This window comes from Ictidomys tridecemlineatus, chromosome 6 (assembly GCF_052094955.1).
Source record: "Ictidomys tridecemlineatus isolate mIctTri1 chromosome 6, mIctTri1.hap1, whole genome shotgun sequence".
Taxonomy (NCBI): Eukaryota; Metazoa; Chordata; class Mammalia; order Rodentia; family Sciuridae; genus Ictidomys; species Ictidomys tridecemlineatus.
The window spans coordinates 79,904,776-79,932,017 of record NC_135482.1 but is presented as its reverse complement, the minus strand read 5'-3'; the positions used below and the strand labels follow the sequence as shown (position 1 = coordinate 79,932,017).

The 27,242-nt window shown below is 39.9% G+C and overlaps 1 protein-coding gene and 1 long non-coding RNA gene across 6 annotated transcripts in view; one reads left to right on the top strand and one right to left on the bottom strand.

Annotated features, from left to right (window-relative positions):
* LOC144364886 (uncharacterized) overlaps window positions 1-23,555 on the top strand; it is a 71,691-nt gene extending 48,136 nt beyond the window's left edge. Inside the window, exon 3 of the long non-coding RNA XR_013423000.1 lies at window positions 23,109-23,555. This is a non-coding gene — a long non-coding RNA (uncharacterized LOC144364886). The remainder of the gene's footprint in view (window positions 1-23,108) is intronic.
* Window positions 1-27,242, bottom strand: part of Tmtc1 (transmembrane O-mannosyltransferase targeting cadherins 1) — a 254,647-nt gene that overhangs the window by 38,241 nt on the left and 189,164 nt on the right. For all 5 annotated transcript variants that reach the window (XM_040280843.2, XM_021719896.3, XM_040280846.2 and 2 more), the window contains 2 exons: window positions 24,998-25,111; window positions 10,175-10,318 (listed from right to left, as the gene is read on the bottom strand). In XM_040280843.2, coding sequence (XP_040136777.2) covers window positions 10,175-10,318; window positions 24,998-25,111 — 258 coding nt within the window. The remainder of the gene's footprint in view (window positions 1-10,174; window positions 10,319-24,997; window positions 25,112-27,242) is intronic.

Here is a 27,242-nt window from a genome sequence, read left to right as displayed (position 1 = left end):
GAATAAAAAAGAATTTCTTTCCAATTCAAAATCATACTCATTATAGCTAAAATTCAGGGAGCAGATTACTACTCCCTGGCTCCTGGCCCCCCAAACTGGAAGCTGAGGAGTGAATAGATAGAAAATTCTGGCCCATCTAGTCATACAGCAGCAGAAATGGGCCTGGGCTCCCAAAAGACCTCACATGGGCTAGCACAGAGAGGGTCCCAGGAATGCTAGTCCTGATTCTTCTTTACTCCTTTGGAACCTCTCTTGACATCTTCATTGTCCGCTCTGCACCTGAGCCACAAGACACCTGACCACTGTGGCTTTGTTCATGCACATGTGGAGTTAGTTCTGTGCCACAGGGACACAGAGGTGGGCTGGAAAAAAACAGCCCCAAACCAGTGTCACTCCTGAGCTCAAAATTAGTCCCAAGACAGCATCACTTCCAGGTACAAAACTAGTTCTAAGTCAGCATTATTTTTAAGTACACACAAATCAATCCGCTAAACCCAGGAAGAGATTGGAAGAATCCATAAAAACAATGCTCCCTGGTTGGGACCTGAAAGAGAAGGCAGTTGAGAAAATCCCAGTTTAGCCAGAATCAATTGCCCCTTAGCTGAAGGGATGCTTTGATGATATGGTTTAATGCACGTCCTGGGTTTCAGGCTCAGGCTGACTGCCTCACCAGCTGATGACATGGATTAGATGCTTCATCCCTAGGAGCCTCCGTGGCGGAGTTTGTGAAGTGTGCATATTAATCTATCACCCCAAGTCGTTGTGAGGGAGGAATAAACCACACGGGTGGTGTGATTCACAGAGGAGGATGCAATAACTGTGAGTTCCCCACTCACCAGCCAGATTCCCACCGGCAATTTCAATCAGAAGCTTCACTGACTGATTTCTCAGCAAAGGCAGGATGCTGTTACCATACACGCCCTGCCTCTGAAGAGAAACAGACTTTCAAGTTCTCTGGTTGTCTTTTATTTACACTTCAGTCGGGAGACTAGAAACCTGTATTCCTCAATAAAGCCACAGTACTGCAGCGAGAGAGCTCTGTGGGATCACCTGGTCCTCTCATCTTAAAAGAGAAGGAATCTGAGACTCCTTGATGACTGCCTAAAACTGTTAAACTGCACGGGTAACAAATGCTTTATGTAACCGATCCATTGTTAATTTTCTACCAAGAAGCTGAGCTTCCAATCGGAAAAGAGAAATTATGTCCCTGCGTTAAAAACAATTGATACTAGCTAAGCCTTACTTCATGTTTAGTGGGTGTTAGGTCCTATGTTAAATGCATTACAATACTTGGTAATCCTGAAGGATGTGGTTACTGGTATTATCTCCAGTATATACATGAATAATCAGAGGAGATGCAAGATAAAATTGTTTCCCAAGGTCATACATGAATATGCAGCGGAGCTAAGATTCAAACTCACCAACTTCTATCAGCTGCTAGTCCTGAAAGGGCACACAGGGGCCAGGAAGGCAGCAGCATGCTGTGAGAGAGAGCACAAGACGCAGAGGTCCCACCTCACAGCTTAGAGGCTTCTGACCCTCTCCTAGCCAATTCCCTGTGTGTAATAGGAGAGTGACAGTGTCTGTCCTCCAGCTGACCCAGATGAACAAGTTCATAAGGCATGAGGAAGTCCTGTGTCACTGTCAGGTACTGTCAGGTGCTATGTCACTGTCAGGTACTGTTGTTGTTCCTTTCACTTGGAGGAGGGTGGCAGGAAGGTGAGGGCAGAGAGCTCTGCCATGCTTCCTGGCAGATAAGTGATGTGGCCTGAGAGCGTGAGGCGGGGGCACTGGGCTGTCTGCAGAAGGCAGAGAGGGGAGGGAGGCTGGCAGACTTGAAAAAGAGTGTCCAAGAATGGAGGTGCATGGGGCAAGCTTCACCTGCCCACGTGCTTCCTGGGACAGACCCTGCGGGCACAGGCAGGTGTGTACTCAACCTGAGGAAACAAAGACGGAGCACATTCCTCTCTGGGCCCTTCTGGCTTCTCTTCCTGGCCTACATAGAGCATTTTTAGACTTGAAAGTCCTTTGATCATCTTCAACAACCTATATACCAAATTTAGCTCCTGTGTAAGGGCAAAGTGGATCTCCTACTGGGTTTAAGATAAATAGTTGAGGTGCCTGAAATTCTAAAGTTAAGACACTGTGTGCAGAAAGAAATTTCTAATAATTATCCACATGATTCTTGTACGTTAATTGAATGATTCCTTCTTTAACATATATCTCAAGTAATTCTGCAGCACAGGAACTTAAATAAAGGGGACTAGATTACAAATTAATCTGGGAAAGATTAGGTGAGCAGAGGAGCAGGGAAAAAGATTTTCAGGATATGGGAGACTACTGAAAACTCTTATAATTGACAAAGTAGTCTGGCTTGTTTAATTATCTTCTGCTAGAAATATTTATGCACAGAAAGAAAATGACATTCCAATTCCTTGAAAAGAATGTAAACAAAACCCGGGGGTTCCTTAGAGCTTACTTTCACCCACAGTGCTTCCTGTGTAGCTCTGTCCTCATGCAGCAGGGTTTATGGCAGCCATCAGAGGAAAAAAAAAAAAAGATTGAGGAAAGAATACTTTCCTTGCAAACCATGCATGGATTTAAAACTACTCAGCCTTTATTCATTAGTAATCGTGGTATGAATGAGTATAGGTGTGGGGGAAGAGATAAAAAATATTTAACAATTAGCAATCTGTTTATATATAAATAACTTTCAAATCATGGAGATGCAGGAAAACATCAAATTCATTTGGACAGGAACTAATTATAAAATAATAAAAATGTAAATGAAACTACATTTAAAGAAGTCTAACTTTATGGCCTTGGTAACTGTCTTAGTAAATGTAGTTTGGTGGGTTGAGTATTTCTCACACGGTGACAAGCGGTCCATGGAGCTGGTGTCTGGGTTTACACAGATGTGAGAAGAGCAGAAAATGCAAAGGACAATGGCAGGATTACGGAAAGTTCTGAATGCTAAGATGCTTGGACTCTGTATGCACACGCGATGGACATAAAATGAATTTCTCAGGGATCTCAAAGTTTATAAGAAGGATGGAAGAAGACTAGATGTTAGATACAGAAGAACAAAATGGTGCACTATAATATAAGCAATGAAAAAAAAAAAGAGCTTCAAAACAGAAGGAGGCCTACAGTGGCAGATTCTTCACTTCAGAGGAAGTAGGGCAGAAGAACTGGAAAGCAGCCCCACCAGAGAGCTGTGTGAACAGGTGGGGAGAAAGGAGAAGCACTGAGTGCCAACAGCGCCTCTTGCTAATTTGATCAGAGTTCAGAGAACAACTTAAGGAAGTAGCTCCTCTAAGGAGGATTTCCCAGGGCAGTCTGGGGAACGAGGAAGTTTGTGGAATGAGGAGAATTTGGACCTAAGAGAGAGCCCATGATAATGGTGGAGGGAGGAGAGAAAAAGAGAAAGAAAACACATGGATTTTATAGCAATGACTACCAATGGCTGAAATAAAGAAGATAAACAGGTACCATCTGTTAATAAGGACATGGAGCAAATGGGTCTCTCACTGTGTCCCATGGAATGAAAATGTGACAAGTACTTTGGAGAAATGTTTAGCAACTTCTTAAAATATGAAAGACATATCTACCCACAATTCTACTTCTGTGTATTTACCCCCCCCCAAATGGAAGCATACAGAATGGAACACGAATATTCATAACAGTTTCACTCCTAACAATCAACACCAAAAATAAACCAAGTATCCACCCACAGGAATATGAATGCTCAAATTACAGCATATAAATACAGTGGAATGCTACTCAGCAATAAAAGAAACCCATGGAACAAAATAAATAAGACTCAAAAATTACACTATATGAAAGAATTCAGAGATGTCAATAGTACATATTAAACACTCACTTATGGAAGAAGTTCTAAAATAGGCTGAGTTAATTTATGGTGGAAAAAGAAAATCAGAATAACCATTGCCTTGGAAGAGAGAAGATTTCCTGGAAAGAGATTTGAAGGTCTCTCTGGGGTGGTAGAAATTACTCATGTTATTTGCGGTAATTGTAAAACTTCGTCCCGACCACTTAAGACGTGTATACTTTATTCCCTGCTAAGTATGTCTTGATTAAAAAAAAAAACAACCCACAGAGACACAGGTATAAACACTAGCCTCACTAGGGGTAAGGTAATTCTATCCAACAAAAGAGCAAATGCAGAAGGAGTCTGTGGACGTGCAAATATTTTAAGGTAGGGAGAAGAGAAGCTATAATAATTCTCAGCCCAAGTGAAGGGATGATGTCACCTTCTGCGTGTATGTGCACAGGACACTGAAGAAGGGAACAAAGGACAAAGCAATAGGGAAATAGGAGCTTTCGTAAAAGAACACAGGGGATAAGTATCTAATAGCTCTTAACTTCCATCCTGTTTTTGATTTGGGGTTTTTTCCCATGATGCTCTCTTCAGAGTTTTGTGAGGATCCTGTGTTTTTCTCCTCCTATATGTGACAGACTGGATGATGATCTGAGGCGTGCTTTCCACAGAAGTAGACACCACTTCTTGGGCAAGGCGGCGATAGTGGCAAAAAATTGTCTTACACATTTACCAGGGTTTGTGTTCTCCAAAGCCCCACCCTAACTAACAAATCTTACTTAGTAACTGGGCAAAAAGGGAGACTAAAAAAATATTTTTTAAAGTTTCATATCCTGAAGGCAGTGATCATGAGGAAAACAAAAACAAACAAACAAACAAACAAAAAAAACCCACAAAACATTGAGCAATACTGGTTTAGGGAAAACAAAATACAGACAATGGGGTATTTTAGGTCACCCTGGTCAAGCCAGTTAATGGTAATCAAGGTGTGAAAGAGGCATGTCACACATTCTTAAAATATGTCGGATATATCAGAGATGGGATTATAAATTATGAACATAAAAATCAGAGAACAGAAACGTGGTGGCACATGCCTGTAATCCCAGTGGCTCGGGAGGCTGAGGCAGGAGGATGTTGAGTTCAAAGCCAGCCTCAGCAATGGCGAGATGCTAAGCAAGAGTGAGACCCTGTCTCTAAATAAAATACAAAATAGGGCAGGAGATGTGGCTCAGTGGTTGAGTGGCCTCGAATTCAATCCCCTGGTATCCCTTCTCCAAAAAAAGAAAAAGAAAAAAAATCAGAGAACAGAGATTCTAAGGACAGTCTGGAATAGGATTGAGAAAATAAGAGAAGAATAACACCACAGAAGGTAAAGAAGACAACTGAGCATAGAGAAGAGCTAGGAGGTGATAGGTCACAATTACAACCCCTTTGAAGTAGTAAGGAGAGAGTGGGAGAAAGAGAGGGTGAGCAGAGGTAAGGGGGTCCAGGTCAAAGAGGAATGTTTCAGAATTCAGGCACTAGAGAACCAAAAGGTCTGCATGGTTAGAAAGCGTCAGGGCCATGTTGGTGAATGACCACTGTGGAACAGAAATGAAGTGCATTGGAGAGAAGGAAGCAGAAGAACTGGGTGATCACCAGAATTACTGAACTAATGAAGATGGTAGTGTAGGTTGGCAAGCTCGAATCACTGCCCTGGAGATCCAGAACCTGATAGTCTAGAAGAATGTACAAAATAGTGCTAATTGGTAGTGTTGAGGACAGAGGTGGTGAACTGAGCTTTAAAAAGCTTCGAGATGGGGACTGGGGTTGTGGCTCAGTGGTAGAGCGCTTCCCTAGCACATGTGAAGCACTGGACTCAATTCTCAGCACTGTATAAAAATTAAATAAAGATATCTTGTCCATCTACAACTAAAAATATTAAAAAAAAAGCTGCAAGATGGAGACAAGACAGGTATGAGACCAACAGAGATGAGGGGAGGAAAAGTGTAGTGGGTTGGGACCAGAGATAAGGGGGAAGTAACCTGAGGACTACCAGGTCACCATGGGTTTGATTGGGGAGGGTTTGCCTTCCACAGCACTTGCCACTCACAGGTGATGTTCTCAGGTGGCAGTAAGGGCTTTGTAAAGCATTCATTATCCATTGAACTGGCATTTTGCGCACTCTGGAGCTGCAGTTAAAAAGTGGAGGACAGAATTATCTTGAATGTATAAAATTTTGTTTCATGGAAGAAAAAAAAAAAAGGTTGTGTGGCTAATACCCACACGGTGAGGAAGCAAATCCCAAACATTCAAATTTATTATAAAGATAATAGTATCCTTGTTTTGGGGTCCTAGACTTCTTTAGAAGTTCCATTTTCTTCAGGAACAGTGTAAAAATGTATGTTGTCATCAAATTCATTTATATAGTTCAATTATTAGATATTCTATTACGTTTTTCTCTCTTAGTTCTGATTAACAGGTTTACTCTAACACTCCTATCCTTGAATGTGAATGGCAAGTAGTGGTGGTAATGGGGAGGTATGACCTGATTCTTTAACAAGTTCTTTTAATCTTCTGCTTTAGTAACAAACATAAGCAACTATTTAATCACTCACAGGAATATTTTCCTATACCTCTAATTTAAATATTCTATTACATTTTCTTGAGCCATCAGGGACTTCTGCTCTGTTCATCTATAAAGTTTTCATGCTAATCTTGCAAATTATTTTCTTTTCTCTTGCCTTCCCCCACTCCTCCTCCTCCTCCTCCTCCTCCTCCTCCTTCTTCTTTTTGGATGCTTTAGGTTCTAAGCAAAGCCAACAATAATTAATAGAAATTAAGAATGCTGGCACGGAAAGCTGGTTCTTATCAATCTCTCACGCTGTAAATGTGCTGCACAGAATCATAATAGGTTAGCTTCCAAGTCCCACGAAAAGGCATGAAAGAGGCCAAATATATTTGGATAACACTCAGTAAAGTCTACTACTGTGAAAAGCTGTCATATAATTCCAAGAATTCAAATGAGTTGCTGCAATATTGCCAGGATTCTCTGACAGAATCACATCTTATTTAGACCTTCAGGCCTGAACAAAGTCTCATATTTCTCTCAAAGTCAAGATTATTAAATGTCTCTACTGTTCAATATAATAGCTACTGACCATATGTTGCTGTTGCACATTTAAAATACAGCTAGCCTGAGATAGACAGCTAAGCTGAGGCAGACTGTAAGTGTAAAACAGATACTAGATTTCAAAGACTTAGTATAAAGAAGAATGCATTAATATTTTAAATTTTATGATAAATTTAAAATTTTTAAAAATATTAACTACATGATAAAATCATAATTGGGGTTAAATAAAATGTATTATTAAACTTTCTCTTACTTTTTTATGCTTTAAAATATGGCTTCTTGAGAATTTTAAATTACTTGCTTGACTCCTTGTATTTTTACTGGGCTGCTCTAGGCTCTCTGCAGTTTAGAGCTGGGCCACAAGGAGGCACTAAAGTATGGTGCTTAAGGTCAGGGGTACTAGGTCAGACAGACCAAAGTTCCATTCTTTTGCCTTATGGAAGAGGAACCTTGTCACATAATCTTCCAATCTTAAAATCCTTGTTTATAAAACAAGAATAATGACACTGCTTTCCTCTTAGAGCAAATCTAAGCTGCTTATATCTATAGAGATAATTCAGGTTCTTAGAATGAGCATTAACTTCTAGATTATTAAAAAGAAAAGATACAGTTCTAAAAAGTGAATTGTAATAACTCCAATATTATCTCAAGAGACAAAGAGGGCATAAATCTTAAATAGTAAAACAGATCATGTCATACCACATTTAGAATATTCTTATTCTTATCTTGCATTGCCATTGGTTCAGAAATAATTTAAGGTACGTAGAAGTAAAGTTCGGAGCTATCTAAATGTAGATTAGCCCCACTGTTTTCTGGGTCACCTTTCTCTGTCACTTGGCAATGCAATTTCAGCATCATAAACCAACTTTACTATTTCCTTAGGAAAGACACAGTTAGGCAATTGCATGCCATTAAATAGTTTAATATTGTGTAGTTTGGGGTCATAGAACTATTTGAGAAGTATAGGGAATAGGAAGCAAATAGGACAAAGAATCCAAAGAGAGGGATTCAATTATTGGTTGGCCACAGGATAAAGGTCCTGAGAGTTTTCTAGAGTCCTGTTTTTTTCACCTATAAAATAGGGAGATGGATGATAATACCATGTAGAATGAAGGTAACACGTAAATATTAGCTATTAACATTATTTTAATCCACTGAGATTAATCTCAATCTCTGGGATGGCTGGTGTGCACCTGTGTGCCTGGCCTGATTTGTTATTATTTTTAAAGGGAGCTTCCTAGTAGCAGTGATTTTTTTCTTTTTTTCCTGCTGCAGTTGTACCTCTCTTCATTCTCAGTTGGTTTTCATCATTCTCAGTTTTTGTCAGACTTTGACAATGTCAACTAATTTAAAAAGCAAAGTTTATTAATTTATTGTTGATGTATATTTTATTTCTTTCACTTTATTTGATAGTATTCTCTTGATTTTGTGTTATAGGTGGATAAAGCCATTTTTTTTTTTTGTGGTGGGGGAGGTACCAGCGATTGAACTCAGGGGCACTCAACCACTGAGCCACATCCCTAGCCCGATTTTTGTTTTTAAAGAGAGAGAGAGAGAGAGAAAGAGAGAGAGAGAATTTTAATATTTATTTTTAAATTTTCGGCGGACACAACATCTTTGTTTGTATATGGTGCTGAGGATCAAACCCAGGCTGCACGCATGCCAGGCGAGCAAGCTACCGCTTGAGCCGCATCCCCAGCCCCCTAGCCTGATTTTATATTTTATTTAGAGACAAGGTCTCACTGAAATGCCATTGCTGAGGTTGGCTTTGAAATTGTGATCCTCCTGCCTCAGCCTCTCAAGCTGATAAGATTACAGGTGTGTACCATGGAACCAAACAGATAAAGCCATTTGTAAACAAAAACCTTCAGATCTAGATGGCACCTATCAGCTCATATTATATCAGATTATTTTGTGATAAACTCACCCCAATGCTTCTGTTCAAATGAGATTAAATAAACACACACATTAATAGAAAGGACCAACATGTGCATAAATATGTTGAAGTCAACAAGCAATCAGGAAGGTAAGGAAGAGACATCATACTGTGTTACTGAGACACTGAAGACCATCCTATTAGGAAGAGGATAAAAGAACAAAGTAAGCCACGAGCCTGCACAGTACTGGAGAGGCAGTCAGACATGCTCAGTAGCCTATTTAGTAAGCATGTGGAGTGACAGTCTTCTGATACCCAGGTAAATATATCACTACCTCTGATTCCAGCTATTTTCACTTTGTAAATTTCAATTTCTGATTTTTAATTTGTGTTTTTTAAAAATTTTAAGTTTAGAAGCTATATTCTATAACCACCACCATTATTACTATTATTACTATTATCATTGTCCAGCCCATTACCTACATGCTTAGAGTTTACCTTAATAAAACAAAAGATGCAAAAGGATACTCATCACACTGCCAACCTTTATGTGGACAGTGAGTGAAAATCGAACGTCAGTGATCATGGCCGAGAGCTGCTCCTAAGACCAAAAGTCACCACTACTAATCCCAGACATGCCTCTGGGATTGTGCATATGCCATTAAATTACATCTTTAGAGAACGCTGCTTTTCCCAAAGCATATTATATAATATGTATCTTGGGAAATGCCTTATCAAGAAAAAAAAAAAAAACCTTTGAAAAATGCTGTGTTTGTCCGAGTTTCGTTCTTAAAGATTCACAAGATATATCAGCACATTACAGCTTCTTGTAATAAAAGAACTATCTTTGCTTAATTCAACAAATCATAAATTTATTTGGCCATATAACCCTTTCCAATCCCTATCCCTTTATACTCTACAAACATCTCCTAGAACCAGTATTTCCAGAAAGACACTCTGGGAAACACATAGAATTAATTGTGATGAATATTATGCTTCCCAAAGTTTAAAACCCCTAATTATTCACCTCTAGGAAAAGGTGACAACAGGAAAAGACCTGAGTATTAAGAAGGGAAGGGTTCTAATTTTTTTTTGGTTCCCAGGGACTGAATCCAGAGGGGCATACCCAGAGTCACATCTCCAGCCCCCACCCTTTTTTTGTGAGGTCAGGGTCTCCCTAAATCACAAGAGCCTTGCTTAGTTGCTGAGACTGCCCTCAAACTTGGGATCCTCCTTCTTTAGATGCCCAAGCTGCTGGGATTACAGGCTTGTACAACTATACCCAGCAAGAAAGGGTTTCTTAAAATCACAAAGCCACCTGATCAATGGTGTGTGTTCCACTTACTTAAGGAGATTCCCAAGATTGAAGAGAGCGCGGTTGTGTTGCGGGTGGAGCTGGAGAGCTCTCTGATAGTACATCTTTGCCTCTGCCGTGTCTCTCGTCAGCGTTCCAAGGTTGTTCAGGGCGCTTGCGTGCCGTGGATACAATCTGAAAAAGTGGAAATAGGAAACCATGACTACTAAGTTGGGTAGGCACAGTTTGCTTCTTTCCCCTCAGGTAAGTCATAACCCCAATGAAACATTGCATTCTTTTATTTTAATGGCGAGTCTGTGTCAAATCTTCATGGTCAAAGATTTTTTTTTTTTGCAGCTGAAGCCATGTAAGTATGGAAGGGGAGCACATATTTGAAACACAGAGGCATAAATAAATAACTCCCAGACAGACAGTATGCTAATCTAGCAGGAATAAATAAATTTTAGTCCTTCAGAAGCCTACAGTCACTTTCAACTTCCTTGGCTCAGGTGCTGAGTTTCCGGCTGGTGGCACTGCTGACCAGCTGCCTCGGCAGTGCCTGCTGTTTGCACAGATGTGGGAGTCCTGTAGGGAGGGATCTTCATAAACATCTCTGGGTTGGAGTGTAAGCAAGACTACTGGGGCTGAGAAAGGATGATGCATAAAATCTCCCCCTAAAAACAAACTCCAAAGTGACTCTCTGTCTTGACATTCTTTTTCCATTTTCATTCATTTCCTTTCTCCTACTACAATTTGGTTCCAACTGGATTGAGATAGTTCTTGGGATAAAAATCTCGAGCACTTAAAACATCTAAACATCAAAAATTTAATTAATGCACAATTAAGTGAAAGCCATCATCCTAATGTGCAAAAGTTAACACCAAGAGAGTGGGAAGCAGATCAGTAGACCAAATTCATGCTTATTAAGGAAGGCAATCAAGGTACTTAATTTCAGAATTATAAATTATTATTAATTCTAAAATTATTAACTTCAGAATTATAAAAAAGCCAAGTCAGTGCAGAATCCAGTGGCTTCTGATACATTTGGAGTAGACATAAGTTAGCAGCCTAATAGGTTTGTTCCATCGCTGTCACTAGAGTGTTCTGAATGAGCCTGTGGAATAGGCTTAAATGTAGAAAAGCTGAGAAAATGTCCTTGTAATAAAACTAGGATCTGTACTTGCCAATTTTCTTGACAGTCCAATGCCACTCTGGCCTCCCTGCTCTGTACCTACTAAGAAGATCAATTTAATTTGGGGACAGAAGGGACCCTTATTAAAATGTGAAGGAAGGCAAGTTAAATAGCATTTTTTTTTCTCTTTGCTCAACTTGGAGATTTCTGTTTATCTGATGCCTCCCTACTCCTTATAAAGCAGCTATGAACATCTTTTAGAACTAGTACTCTTAGGAAGGACACTGTGTCAGGCTTCTCTAGGCTGACAAGGGATAAGGGACAGAATCAGTTCAAATACATCCTTTTAAAGCTTGAAATCCCTAATTATTCACACTGGCTCTGGAGGCTGTTGAAGAAATAGAGTTAGTCAGGCCAAAGTAAAACACTGAGCCAGCATATGGGCTCCTGGTGGCTTCTCTCTGGGCACATTTAATTAGCACAAAAACTTTAGGAGCCCTGATACAGCCACTGAGCACTTAACCTCACAGATTCTGGGGACAAGAGCCTGGCACTCATCTCTGAGATCCCATCAGAGGGGATCAGAGCTATAATCAAAGTCAGAAGAAGCGCCAGGCTCCAGAAAGGACCCTGGGAAATCTGTGTGCAATGATTTCTTTGGAATTGACTGCAAAGCACATCATGGCCAGAAGTCAAATTCTTCCCAAGAAACTTTTGTTTTCTCTTTGTTTTTGATGTTGAGCAAAACATTTTGACCTCTGAAAGATTTAAGGGGTGTCCCATGGGTATGGTGAGGGCAATTTCCATGCTTCTCATTTCTTCTGTGACAAGCAATAATAGTCTATTGGGGACATGTGTCCTCCTTTAACTTAGAAAAGGTAATTTCATAAGGCTTTCTCTTTCTCTGATTTGTTTAGGCTTTGGAGCCTTCAAATAAATGTCTGAGGTGAAAACACTAAGGAAAAGGACAGTCTAAATTCCCTAAGAGCTTCCATGATGGCTCACCTATGTTCTAAGGCACCTGCTTGCTCTGCCAAGCATCTGGCCCTCTCCAGCTGCTTCTCAGCCCATCTCCTCGGACTTCACATTCACTCAGGATCCTACTGCTATGAAAATGAGTAGCTATGTACATTCAAAGTTCAGTGACTACAGAAATGACTTACTTTCTTTTCTAAACAGAAACAGAATACAAGGCCACAGAACTCTTGAAATCAAAAGCAAGTGTTGAAAAGTGAAGTAAGGAACAACAGAGGCATTATGAAGTCTTTAATATGCCTTGTGCTGTAAGAATGGGTCTGCAGCTCAGAAACCTGAGGCTTAGGACTCCTCCTAAGGTCTTCTTGCCCAGCTAGAGTCAGGGAAGAGGCTGCAAGTAACAGAGCCCATCTCTTCCAGAAGGACACTGCTACTACTCTAAGTCAGTCACTGTGAGCACCAATGATAGACCTGTACCTGGAAAAGGTATAGACACTGTTTATTCACAGTAATAGCACCGGTCTGCTAGTAATATCCTTTCCTATCTAATTAGGTTCACCTAGTCACAGCAAGCATTGCATTATTTATGAAACAAAGCAGAATTTCATTAAAAGGATTCTTCACAGGTCAGGAAAAATTATCTAGAAAATTAGATGTAGATTTTTTTTTTTTAAACTACAAATCCCAGTGCTATTTACTGCAGATCTGTGCAAGGGCAAATTTTATTTTGTGTGTTTACTTTTAAAATAAATTCGTGTTTGAATTAGCTTGGGTCTAATGCAATCCTGAGATCTCCAGGAGGGGAGTTTTCTGTTGGAAAGATGAATAATTTAAGCAATGTCTATGTTGCTACATTGACTGTCAGAATAAATTAAGTCCTTCTTGACTTACTTCTACAGGTACGTTTTACAAAAGTCCTGTTGGAGATTATTCCCATTCCCACCCACAAAAAATTCAAGATCCACTGAATTGGAGCAGAGTAGTGATTTTTCAGGTTGATTTTTAAAGACCAGCATGAATATTCACTGGATTTTCTTTTGCACAGTCTTAGTTCATTCTTTCGGATTGTTTACGGGGGGATTATCTGGCTACTTCTTTGTTATTATTACTTCAATAAATTAAACTTAAGATTTTATTATAGAGAAACCATGTTATGTTGTCATATAGTTCTGGGGTATGGGGAAGTTTATTTTTTCCCCTTTGAAAAGATACATAGAGATCTGGTTCTAGGAGCTGAAGAGAACTTTTTCAAGTGTTGGGTAATTCTGATTCCAGAGAAACAACAGCCATTTAAGCATTTAAGGGGTTCTAAATTTTTATCAAGTGGTATTTCCTAAAGCAGAATTAATAAAGTATAGGTAGTCAGGACATGATTCTCCTCCATTCCCCCAGTCATATTATGTCTGAAGAACGAACTTCAACAACATGTTAATAGAATATAGCCACTGGGAGGGAGCAGTGCCTCAGTCAAAAGTGGAAGGCAAGGATGAGTTAATGGGACTTTCCATTTGAAAGGACTTTCTCATAAGTTGTTGTATTTTAACCTTCAAAATTCCGTAAGCTTACTCTACTCTTTTACAGTTTAAGAAAGGGAGGCTGGGAAAAGTTGAGTAAATATTAGATTATAATTTTTTAAAAAAGTTATCTCAGAAACACTGTGTTCTTAAATGTTAAGAAGGTGAATGGTCCCTGTATATCTATTTACTTTTTTCCTAATGATACACGAGTCATGCAACCTTCTGTAAACAAATATATTGCTACAAGTTAGAGCTTCCATTTGGAATAATTTCTACTTTTTGTTTTTTTTTTTTTTTGTCCAATTATATGAAATAGTTCTCAGTGATAGAAGTGAAATAAACCCAGCCCTCAGGAAGTTGGCCACAGAGATTCTTATTTATTGGGAAAAAATTGTGTACTGCTATACAAAATAGTCATGGCATCTCTAAAAGCACAGTATTCTGGAAAATATTTAGAATTAACAATACTCACAAAGTGTGTAAGACTGGGCTCTCTGGTTTAGAGTTTTAAAGTTTTAACCTTAACTAAAGATCCACAGAAGATGTATGTATATGACTAAAGTTTGGCTTTATATTTTATTTCAGTCATTTAAATTTACAATCTGTTTCAAAGTTAGGGATGCTGTGAATTTTTCACTGTTTGAGTGGCCTGGAAGGCATTTCATTGTTCAAATAATATTGAATCATGTGCTACAGTCTGCAATTTCCTTTCAGAGTATACACACCCTGATTTATTTGTCTGATTTTCATTCCACCCATTAATTTATTTGAGGTTAACTATGCTAAGGTCAGATGTTTATTTTCTATTTCCTGTTGAGGAAAAAAAAAGAATCCAAAAGAAAAACATGACTAGGAAAAAAATCCAACCAGAAAATCTAAATTTCACTGGACTAAAATATACACAGATTAAACTTTTTCAGAAGTTGACAGCATATTTTCAACTGCATTAGCCTCTGATGTATTGTAAGTCTCCGGTTTCTTCATGTGATAAAATTCAAATCATTGTGTCACTAAATTGCACATAGGTAAGATGAATCATTTTAGTGGTCTACTTCTTTAATTGCTTGAAACTGCCATTAATGCTTAGCAAATATTATTTACCCATTCTCCCTTCAATGTACTCCTTCTGATCCATTAAAGACAGCCTTGGGGATAAAACCTCAAATGTAATTTAGGGAAACAGGACACATTCTCCAAAGAGGGGCCACCTAATTTGTCTGACCTCTCCCAAGGGATGACCTCTAAGAGTGATCCGGAAGAACTCCACCCTGTTGATTTTCCAAGACCAAGTAGCGTAAAACCGTGGCTTTCGGATGTCCTCAGGAAATGAGTCATTTTAAATGGCTGAATTTTCCTGATGCCTGAGAACTTACCTCTAGTAGTTGGGAAATTTACTGGGCAAAACCATTCTCTACTCTTTTAAATAGAAATGGTGCATGAAGTAATCAGCCTTTCTCAGAGGCGTGGTGGTGACTGTGGCAGGATGGATAGGAAGCTGCCTTGCTGGAGTGGAAAGACAACTAAGGGGAGTCAGAAGCCTGGGGTGACTTTCTAGCTGTGCCTGTGCTTTAGTTGATTTCTCTACAAAAATAAGGGTAATAACACACTGACCTCTGTGAACAAATGGTTTCTACTGAACAAATGAAATGGTGGATATAAAATATCCATTATCACACCTGTTACACTACATACATTTTCTGCTTTGGGGCCAAATGCAGGACCTACGAGTGGCTTGATTTGGCTCCCCCCATAGCCCTACTGAGCCCATGCCAGGTGGAGCAGACAGCTTTCCTTCCTGACTATGGATTTTTCATCTTCCAAACAAAACATCATTCTCCTCTTTGCTGCCGATGGCCTTCCACTTGCTCCCATCTGTCAAGATAACATCCATTATTTCTTCATTGCTAACCCAGTGAACACTCAATCCATCTTATACCCATCGGTTTCTCCTATACCGTGGGTCCTCAGATGTGAAGGTCAAGTAACCCTTCATTCTAAGAAGGCAGAAAAGTTCTGTGTCAACTCCAAAGCCTGTCAGTCCTTCATCATCTGAAGCAAATGATCCCCATAGGCAGCAGAGCAATTTTCCCCAAGCTTTTCCAATATGCTCAACACCAAATGGAATTCCAGACACGTGCGATTTAAAAACATCCAAGGTCATAAGGAGACTCAAAGTCCTGTGTGGTTCCTGAGTGACAGATCAATGTGCCCCTGGGATCCTCATTGTAAAAACACTTCCCAGCATGAGTGCACTGGTTGATGGATTAACTTAGAGAAGACACAATAGTGGGAAGGATAAGAATGTCCGTATTCCTAATCAATACCTGCCAGCCAAGGATATCAGGAGAGGAAGGGAGGACAGATGGCACATATTCTAAATATCCACATCAAAAATTGGGGGTAGTCATTGGCATATAACAGGCAGGAATGAGGGGCATTGGACACCTTGCAATGCATAGGACAGACCTGCATAAAGCAGAAATGTTCCAACTTACAGTTCTCTCATGGAGAAACACTGCTTGTAGAGCTGTCTTCTGATGTTAAGGGTCCTGTGATGGAGGCCACAAACATTTATGAAGTACCTACAATAAGCCAGGTCCTCTGCTGAGGGTCCCCAGTAATAAAGGGAAAAGAGTCCTTGCTCTAAAGAAAAGACCCAAGAAGCCAACTGCCTTTAAGGTGTCCTCATGAGAGCAGACAGAGCAGAGAGAGGGGAGACAAGTGAGAGGAGCACATGGAAGAAACAAATGAGCAGGGCCCACAGCACTTGCCAGGTTTCCAAAGCAGACAAGGCTTTCCTGGAGGGACAGTTTTGGGTGGAGACAGGTCACCAGGACCGAGGGGGCAAAAGCAGCAGGAGGAAGGAAGGTGCTCCAAAGAGGAAAGGCAAAAGCACAGAGAACTGGGCCAATGAAAACATTTCACTCTGGCTACAGCACAGAATGGAAAGGAGAAAAATAAAGGGCAAGGATGAGGTTCTGGAGAGAAGACAGGTTGAGAGTGAAGAGCCCGGTGGGGGGGGGGGGCGGGAGGGGTTGTGGAAAAGGTCAGCAGTCTGCTGGGCGGCTGGCTGTGGGAACTTGCTTGTGGTGTCGTGGTAGATGGGAGACACCAGTCAAAGCTTTTTTTTCTTCCTTAGAAGGAACGCAAAGGTTGAGAAGAAAAGAAGGCCCACTGATGGTGGGGAGGGGTAAGGAACTGCTCTGTTGAGTGCTTGGTAGACAGAGAGGAGTCTAAAGAAATAGCAGAAAAATCATCATGGCATGGTGCCATCATGTTAATATACAAGATGCTAAAAAAAAAAAAATGACTAATTTAAGGGTAGGGAGTGAACAACAGGGTCCACTGGATTTATCTGCTTGGAGGTAGCTGGTGACCTTGCAGGAGTTGGGTGAGTAAGGAGAGAATGTAAGGAAGAAGACACTGTGACTTTTTGGGAAATGTTGCCACTTGAAAAGTGAGAAGGAGACAAGAAAGAAGAAAGACTGAATGGCAGGCGAGGGGAAGGAGAGATACAGAGAGGCTTGTGCATATGTTTATTTAGAGACATCCGCAACTTAAATTACACTGTTATATTGTTTGCCCGTACAAATATGTAACAACAAATCCCACCATTATGGACAACATAGAGTATCAAAAATATAGCAATAAATAAAGAGGGCAGCAAATAAAGTGTGTTTAAGTATGAGTGGGAAAGTACCCAGAGATGGTGAAGAAGCAAAGGGTTCTAAAGGAAAGGATTATAAATTAGATCTCTGAATAGTTGGAAATGATGGAATCCTGAGCACAAAAGAAGGAGTCAGCCTCAGGGGAGAAAAAAAACAAAATCGGAGCAGAGAGAGAGACAGACTTATTGTGGGGAACCTGGCTCACTTTCCGGCAGAGGCCAGCAGGCTGGAGACACAGGGAAGAGCCCGGCAGTCTGGGTCTGCTGGCAGAATTCCCCCTCCTTCCGAGGAGGTCAGTCCTTTCTTGTTAGTCTCCACCCACATAATGGAGAGTAATCTGCTTTCCTCAAAGTCTACTTATTCAAATGAGAATTTCATCTAAAAAACAAATGCCTTCACAGAAACATCTAGAATAATGTTTGATCACATACCTGGATATCATGGCCTGGGTAAATTAACAAATGAAATCAACAATTGCAAGTCCACCCCTCATCCATGGGGCACCCAGAAATAGGAAAAGATAGATCTGAGAGTGGACATGTGTTTGGCAGAAGTAATTCAGGATCTTTTACTACTGATGGTTTTTAGTTTTTAGATCACAGTAATCTTAAAAATTTATCAAGTCATTCAGATATTTTAAAAACACAAATGTTCATGGGTAGCTTCATATTATTCAACAAATATTTGCAAAATGCCACATTCCTGGCACTGTCTTTCATGGTAAGAATAAGGATAAAGATTTCATCTCTCGTGGGGTTCACCTTGTAGGGACAACACACAGCACATTAATAGGTAAGTAGGCAGAGGGTCATAAACGGAAATATATGAAACAAAGGGGAATACGGTATGTTTGAGGCACTTATACTTTTAAGTAGGGTGGTCAGGGAAGGTGACAGGAAGCTGAAACTTGTGAAGGAATTAAAGGAGGCAGCCACTTGGATATGGGGCAGAGTGGGTTGGGAAGAAGGAACTGCCAACCAGACACAGGAACATGACCTGACTGGCAATGTGCCTGGGGCCAACATGGGAGCTGAGGGGACATGAAGGGTAGTAGGAAGCAGGTGGTGGGAAGTAAGGGATCAGACACTGCAGGACATAGAGAAGGCTGTGAGTCAGACGGGAGCCATTGCTAGCGATGGAACCTCTCCATGCCCACTGTGTTGAGAGGAGACTGAGGGCAGGAGGCAATGGAGGAAATGGGAGGAGACCAGTTAGGAGAATATCCAGTATTTTAGATGAGAGGTGACACCCTTTTTATTTTCTATTTTGAGACAGGATCACGCTAGGCTGGCTCTGAATTCATGATCCTCCTGCCTCCGCCTCCTGAGCTGTTTGGCGTTTTAAGCATTTTATATAACTTATCTTATGATACTCCAACCCTATGGGGGCAGAAAGCATCACTATTCTCATTTTAACAGAAAATCTAAATCATATTCAGGTTAAATTGTCATATTTACTTATGTAAGTTGAGCATTCCTATTTCAAAACTAGGAAGTCTGAAATCCAAAACACTTCTGGTCTCAAGCATTTGGATAATGGATACGCATCCTACATAAGAGGTTGTAAATTAAGCCTATGTACTGGATGCTGTCTTGTGCCAGCCAGATGCCCACTTCAGGCTAGAGGCACTTATTCCCCCAGGTGCCAGAAGAGTTGTCTGCGGATAGCTTTCAGCTCAGTTCTTCTCTGGGCACTGATCTTGGCCCCAGAGAGCAGCTGTCGCCAAGCCTGTGTTTGCATCCTGGGCACAGGGCCTGACTGATAAAAGGCTGTAAAATTCATCTCTGGCCTCTATTCATGACAACTCTGAGGGGCTATCTTGGCTCCTGGGCTCCCCATGGGATCAACAGAGGCCTCTGCTGCAAGTGCATCTCAACCCCCCCCACCGCGCCCCCATCCATGGTGCCTCCCTGGCCTCCTTCCCTGTTGTTTCTGAAAACATTCTTAGTAAACTTCCTGTCTGAAAATCTCTGCCTTAGAACCTGTATCATGAGGAACCGTACCTAAGCAAGTTACGTGAAAAAAAAAAAAAAAAAAGACACATGACAGAAAAAAAAGTCAGCCAGAAAACATGAAATGTTTTAGACGAGGTTTCATTTTGAAGTTCAGTTCATAGCATGGCTACAAAATGATTAGAATTCTATTTTTCCCACATAATGGTTAATTTCTTCAATTTAATGAATAAATCTGTCAAATCCAATTAACACAAATATATGCACATACATACTAAGAATGTAATTTCAACAAGAAGAAAAAAATAATTTTAAGCACTTATTTGTGATATTGGAAAGCAAGGCTATACTTTTATAAATGGAAAACAAAACAAAACAAAAAACCCCACCAGCCCCCCAAAAAATCCATCTCTACTTGTTAAAACTGGCTAACAAATGTTACCGGAATTTTAATTCTTTCCAGAAATACACGGCAGCTGGTATCCAAGGCCACTTGTAGTCAGAACAGAGTTATTTTAAATATTCATTCAAAATAGGCTGTGCAAAGAAGGATTTTTTAAAATACCCTTTGACTCCCGATTTTAAAAACATATTCAAACCCCACCAGCTTCATACAGCATTTTTTAAAAGAATTAAAGCAGTATACCTAACACATCAGGGAACAGTGGTTAATTAGACATGGTAGATCTCTTTAGACCCTAATGATAATGGCATTTTTCAATACTCATTCCTTTATTATTTCCAGTTGCCACACACACTTATCTTAAGTCTAATGGAATCTCCTTGTAGAATTCCATTTATCCATCCAGGAAGGAATACAAAAGAACTAGATCAATAAGCACTATTAGCATGACAAGTCTCTATTTTATACACTTAAACACATTCTAGTCAGAAAGATTTTAGTTTTATCCTTTCCCATGTGTCAGCCAATCAAATAGTGAGTGGAGATTTCTTTTGTACAGAAGCATTAAGAGCACAAAAGAAAATTTAGTTCTGCCGCCACATGAATGAATATGTAATAACAAATCTCACCATTACATATAATTGTAATGTGCCAATGAAATATCAAAAATAAAAATAAGAAAGGGAACAATAATTTAAAAATTTTAGCTATGCCAATGGAAGATACCTTTGGAAACAGTTCTTTCTTGGCTTTTGGATTTTTTGTTTAAAACATCAGTTATAGATATGATAACTGCTTAGGTATGGACAAGGCCACACTCTAATGGTCCCATGGTTGCCCCAGCACACCCAAGCCACTGTTAGGATAGGTAATGTATCCTCAACAGCATTTCTGGGATGGTGGTGCCAGGGAAATCTTAATTGTATATTTCACATTGAAAACATCCTTGTGAAAAGAATTTCACTGCTACCTGGGTGACTGAGAATCACAGCCCTTTTATGAGACTACAATACTACACATCTGATGCTCACCCACCTGGAATATTTCAGCAAACCTGGGTGTGGCAGGGGCTTACTGAACTGGGGTAGAGGGAAGAGGGCATTTGAGTGAGCAAATGTTCTGTGGAACATGTGACAGTCTCCTACGGACCGTGGACAAGACTTTCTGATGTGTTGGACAAAGCAAACTTTATTCTCCACCCCTGGGTTCTTGATAACCTATTTTAACCAACCAGTAATTGAGTCATGCAGGGAAATGAAATGGTTGATGAAAAACAGATTACATGACTCTGTCACCTATAGTAAAAACTCTGAGTACAGTGTGTTAATTGTGTCACCAGATTTCCAGATGTTCTCTATTCTCAAAAATATATAAGTGGATACTTACAACTTAGCAAACTTTCTCTGAGAGTCTGGGCCTTCAGCTCCCATATATGGAGTTAATGACTGCTAAAAAGTCAGTAGTAGTGTTCACTGCAATGAAATATTTTGCAAGCAGACAAAATATGTGGGAAAAAAGAGGTATTTCCACATAAAATAAGTAAAAATATACTAAAAAAAAAAAAAGTTGTTCAAAATACTGTTATCTTCGATGTGAGAACTGTAAAGGACTGGAGAACAAAACTCTAAAAATTTTGAGATAGTCTACTCAAATTAACTTTGCAAATTAAGTATGTTTAACTTGCAGCACTAGAGATTAAACCCAGGGCCTTACCTATGCTCGGCAAGTGCTCTAACACTGATCTACCTCCTCAGTGGTTTTTATTTTATACTTTGGGATGTCTTGCTAAATTGCTCAGGCTGGCCTTAAACTTGTGAACCTCTGCCTCAGCCACTTGAGTAGCTGGAATTATAGGTACAGGCTACCATACCCAGCAAGTATCCTTAATTTTTTATTACTCTTTAAACTGACAAAACCGGTAATTATAGCCATGAACTATGGACATGATTTTTGCAGATTTTAATCAGTAGTCTCTTACTCCAAGAAAAGGACTTGGTTTGACAACAGAAGATTGGTAAATGAAGATACATTGGAAATTTCAGGGTAAAATAAAATGTTCAATATTGTGCATAATTTGCTTCAAGATTCTCCACTTTTAACTGAATTTTTGAGCTATTCAATAATGTACATACATGGTTAAGTACACATTCAATAACTTCTGCGTTTTACTTAAGCCAGATTAATGTTTCTCCTTTAGGGTTTATTGGATGAGACATTTCTTGGGAGATCTTGTGCATAAAGAGCTGAATTGTTGGGCAGTCTCTGGACTTTTAATTCCCATCACATGGGGTGAAATGGCAGGAACTTCCCCCACAGTAACTGAGTGGTCAGAAAGCTTTGGAGGCAGATGACAAATACATTAGTAGTGGTCTAATTCTCCTATACAGAGAATCCAAAGCTTTATAGTACTATAATAGGTCTACACAGAGAGCTACTCCTCATAGCAAAGCAAAGCTAACACTAATGTTTGTTGAGGATTTCAAGAAAGGGTTCTGACCCCTCATTCTCTTTTTTCATGATTTGGATCTTAACCTGAATACATAATCTTGGCTGCAGCATTTTCCAGAGGAGATTTATTCTAGCACAACTGAAAAAAAATAAATGAAATATACTGAGAAGTCAGTAGTAGTACTCCATTATTTAAACATACAGTTTAAAAGAACCAGAATAGTTATGTTGTATATAATTACCAACTTAATATAGTGTTATTTTTAGAACTGTAAGTCAGCCAGAAAGAGATCTCTATAGATACAACCCTGATGGCTCATTTCACCATTGCCTTTGGGCTCTGCATAGTCATTTCAACAGTCATGGATAATTGCTGGAACTGATTTCAGGTCATTTCACCTTTAACCTAGAACTTCCCTAATCACTCTCTTTCTTACTGTGTGGAAATACACAAAACATTGGATACACAAAAATGTAGTGTAGGGGTGGAGCAGTTGGGAGGGAGAAGAATTCCTGACTCAGCAATGTCCACAAAGAAACAGCATTACGAAAATAAGGGCAATCTTCCAATCTCTAAGGATAAATAATCATCAAAATGATGGACAGTCCTGGTACTTTTCCTTTACTCTCTAACATGAAGAGTGGAAATTTATTTAAAAAGAAAAGAAAAACTATCCACCTCTGCTGAATATTTATCCCAGTGGTATTCACATAAAAACAATGATATTTTTAATCATAAGTATTTTGGATCTGGTCTGAGAACATTAAATAATTCACTAATTACTAGACAGTACATTTATAGCTTTAATTGTTTTTCCTTATTTCTCAAGGGACGTATTTCTTCCAGAAGCACATTGCTGGAACAAACATTTATTTTTATTGTTTTACAGGAAAGAAGCAGAAGTACCCACCCAGCTACTATAATTCTATAAAATCAACTGCCAGAGAATTTTGTTTAATATACACCTTTGCCCACACCGTGCCTCAGGGCCTACCTTATTTTTCTATTTGAATTTGATAGGAAATCGTCTGTTATAATGAAACAAATTTATGAGACTGATTCTTTTTAGACAACTTGTTGTTCTTTTCCTCCCTTCAAGAATACAACCGAAAATCATTACACATTAATTAATTATGAAGGTCACAATCCATGCAATACATGCTCACTGTGGAACATCTAAACACACAAGAAAATATAAAGGCAAAAATATGAACCATAATCTAACCAACAGAGATAAGAATTGCAAACATTTTGAAAACTGTTTTCCAGTGAACAAATGCAATTCTTTATTAAATCTTATAGATTACCTTCTATTCCATAATGAATAAGTTGTATTCTTCAATAAAAAAGCTTGGTTACGATTTTTGCTCTGGGTCTCACATTTGTTGTAATATTTGAAAAAGTATTCGATCACAATCTTGATATATATGATTTAAAACTTTTGCTATATTGAATATTAAGTAAGCAGGTCCTAAAGCCCAAAAGTTTTTGATTGATAACCAAATGCTTGTGTAGAATATAATAATGATTTCAAACTAAGCCCTGAGACAATTCAGGTAGGCACTTTAGTATGATTTGTTTGGCATATGAATTTTAATCATGTTCCAAAGTGGGATAGTCTCGGAAAATTTAACCAAATGTGAATCAATCTCTCTCTTCTAGAAGTTTCTGTGACCATCAGTAGTATTCAATAAGAGGATTAGATTTGCCTTGCTTCTTTAAACTAACAATTGAAGATTCCAAGGCTATGCTTAATTATCATGTGTATTAGTCAGTGACAAAATACCTGAATTATCACCTTATAAAGACAAAAGGGTTATTTTGGCACACAATTTTGGAGGTTTTGGTCCATCATTGATAGGTCCCATTGCTATGGGCCTGTGGGGAGGCAAAGCATCATGATCGGAAAGAAAATGGAGTAAACTATTAACTTATCGCTGGTGAAGAAGTGAAAGAGGAAGGGGCTGGGTGTCACTGCTTCCTTTAAGGGCATGTATTCCAGAGCACCACAGGCTGCTTCTATAAGCCTATAGCATAGAAGCCTTTGGGAGACATTCCAGATCCAAACTATAACATCATGTCTCCACATGTTGAAAGTTAAATACATTTATTATCTGGGAACTTTTAGAGAAAATCATCCATAAAGTCAGAGTTTCAGTTCCACTGAATACCCACAGACTACTGCTAGTTACAAAAAAAAAACTTTGAAAGTTTTACTTTTCCCTTAAAGTCATATCAAAGGTATTCTTTCTTCCAATGGAAAACACAAGAACAGTGTTAGAGAATACACACACATACACACACAATTAACATATTCCCAACATGGTGATCAAGTATTTTCTCACTGTTTTTGATTTAATATATTCACCAGAGTGTTTCATTTCTATACTCAAGTATCTTCCTATATACATGCAATTGAAAATTCACTGGCATACATATCCTATAAAAATGACCAGTATACATTTTTAATAACCAACTGCCATTTGCACAAATGTATTCAATGGAGTGTTACTTCACTGAATAAGGGGCAGCAATAAAAACTTAAAAAACAAACAAACAAACAAACAAACATTGAGTGAGAAACAAGGCAGAGTTACCACACTTACAACAGCACTGAATGGTGAGCCGAAAGACTCCTACTCCAAGAAATACCCTCCCTCCAGAGATACGATCACCCTCAATAGAAACCCATGACCACTCATGTCTGGGAGGGCATGAGTGAAATAAACCAGGATCTTCACAGCACAATAGCCAGTGCCCTCCCTGCAAGGCGCTTACTTGAGGGCTGTTCTGTAGTGGTAGATGGCTTCCCTGTTCCGACCTTGGTCCTTCAGGAAGTTGGCGTAGTTGTAATGAACCTTGGCATTATGGGGCAGAGTCTGAACTCCAGATCTAAAACAGATACATAAAAAAAAAAAATTATTTTAACAGCAACAGAGAATACTGTTGTGATATTCCTTCATATTTTACTCATGGTTTTATGAATGTGTATTTCTGAAACATTTGTTGGATTCACCTCAAACAAGGCTTCCAAAATTTATGAATTGTATGATTTACTCAATATTATTTTCTAGGAAAGACAAAAGTTGTGCACAAGTGAACAAAGCTGCTAACTGGGCACCAGTACAATGTCCTCGGCAGGTAAACATAGAACCTTTCTACTTTCCAGAGACAAGCCTGAGGCCTGGAAAGCCCTGCCATGTCTCCTTGGGCTTTCTTTTGGGAGCACAGCAGGGCCCAATGACAGACCTGAGGGCACGATAGACAGCAAGGGCAAAAGGTAACTTTATATTACCACGCCAGTGTCCTAACTAGGGTGCAGTGGGCAAACATGTGATACTCCCAGGGCTGCTGTAAAAGGGAAACTCTGCAGAGGATGACGGAAAGCACAGACAAGATCCTTCCAGTGCGAATTCACATACGGGGCAAACCCATTCTTCCTCTCCTGTCTACCTCAGGGACCGGTGTTTTTATTCACAGGAACTCAATGGAAAATGCCTAAGTGCTCCATGCACACACCGAAGAACCAAAGGAAGAAAAGATAAAATGGATTTCATAAAATGAGTATCAACAGCCCATAATTACTACCTCCTCCTTAGGAGGTGAGGTGAGATCTAACAGGTGGTTCCCTTTGTTCTCTGCCTCTTCCCCTTTCTTCTTTCCCACCATTCCAGTTCCCTTTGATGCTGGAATCCAGGCTAGCAGGAAAGGGTATCTCCCATCTCTCAGCAAGTCCACAAAGCCACCGCTTCCCCCTGGGCATGTGTAGTTCTCAGGAGGGCCACTTGGCAAGGAAAACCCTTTTCAGACCCAGGACTGTGCCCAGGGACTCAGAGAGGCCCTTCATTGCTCACCAATAGTGGGTAGTAAATTTGAGCTTATTTGAGATAATTATCACATGCCTGGTTATGTATGGGCTGAAGCAAATGAAAGGAAAAGTTAAAAGTAAATGTAGGCCCAAGCAGAATCATTTAAAAGGGACTGATGGTATAATCAAATTAGTCTGCAAGCATTTCTTTGAACTGCGGTAATTAGCACAGTTGCTTTTTTTTTTTTTAAACATTTTTTTTTGAGTTGATGAACCTTTATTTTATTCATTTATTCTTATATGGTGCTGAGAATTGAACCCAGAGTCTCACACATGCTAGGCAAGTGCTCTACCACTGAGCCACAACCTCAGCCTGGCACAGTTGTTTAATATCTAATTTAAAGCCCATTCAGTGCCACACACTGTCACCAATTGGATACTAGAGACAGAAGGTGGACAGAGTCCCTGCCCTCGGTTGCTTACTGGGGTGAGAAAACCGGGGAATCAGGAAATGCGGGTGATGACAGAATGGCTTGCAACAGCAGGTGACCTGAGGCTCATCCCAGAATGGGGATCAGGGGAGATTTCCAGAACAGTCACCTCAGAGCTGAGATGAGGGATAAGGAGAAGTAAATAAGCTCCAGGGTGAGAGGCAACACAATGCCCCAAGCAAAGGACCTAGAGAAAGTGAGCAGGGGCTTCTGAGGGACTGAAAGAAACTCAGCCCTGCTGGAACAGAGAAGGTAAGTCTGAGAGTGGGGAGACCCTAAGGGGCTTTGGGTTTCTTGGAAGAGCCCTGGGGAGTCAGGGCAGGGTTTAAAGCATAGAAATGAGACCAACAGTGGAACATCTGAGGACTGCAATGGCTGCAGTGGAAGTGGATTAGGAGGAATGGAGACCTGTCAGGGTGCTGCAGAGAGCAGTAACAAGAGGACAGAGGAAGAGGATGGGGAGAGAGAGAGAGAAGGAGGGGAAGGATGGTCAGAATTGCAGCCATGGCTATGGTAGAAGATGTTCAGGAAGCAGAGGTGGCAGGTGGCAGGTGGCAGGGTGTGATGGCAGATGATTCTCCGGAGAACAACCCTTGGAGAATGTTGAGGATGATTCAAGATTTTTCTTTCTTCATTCACTTTTAGCTTTCCCCCCACCCTTCTCCCCGCCAATAATTGGAAATTATCTGCAAAAATAAATCAATACAAGAGAGATGACTGTAGG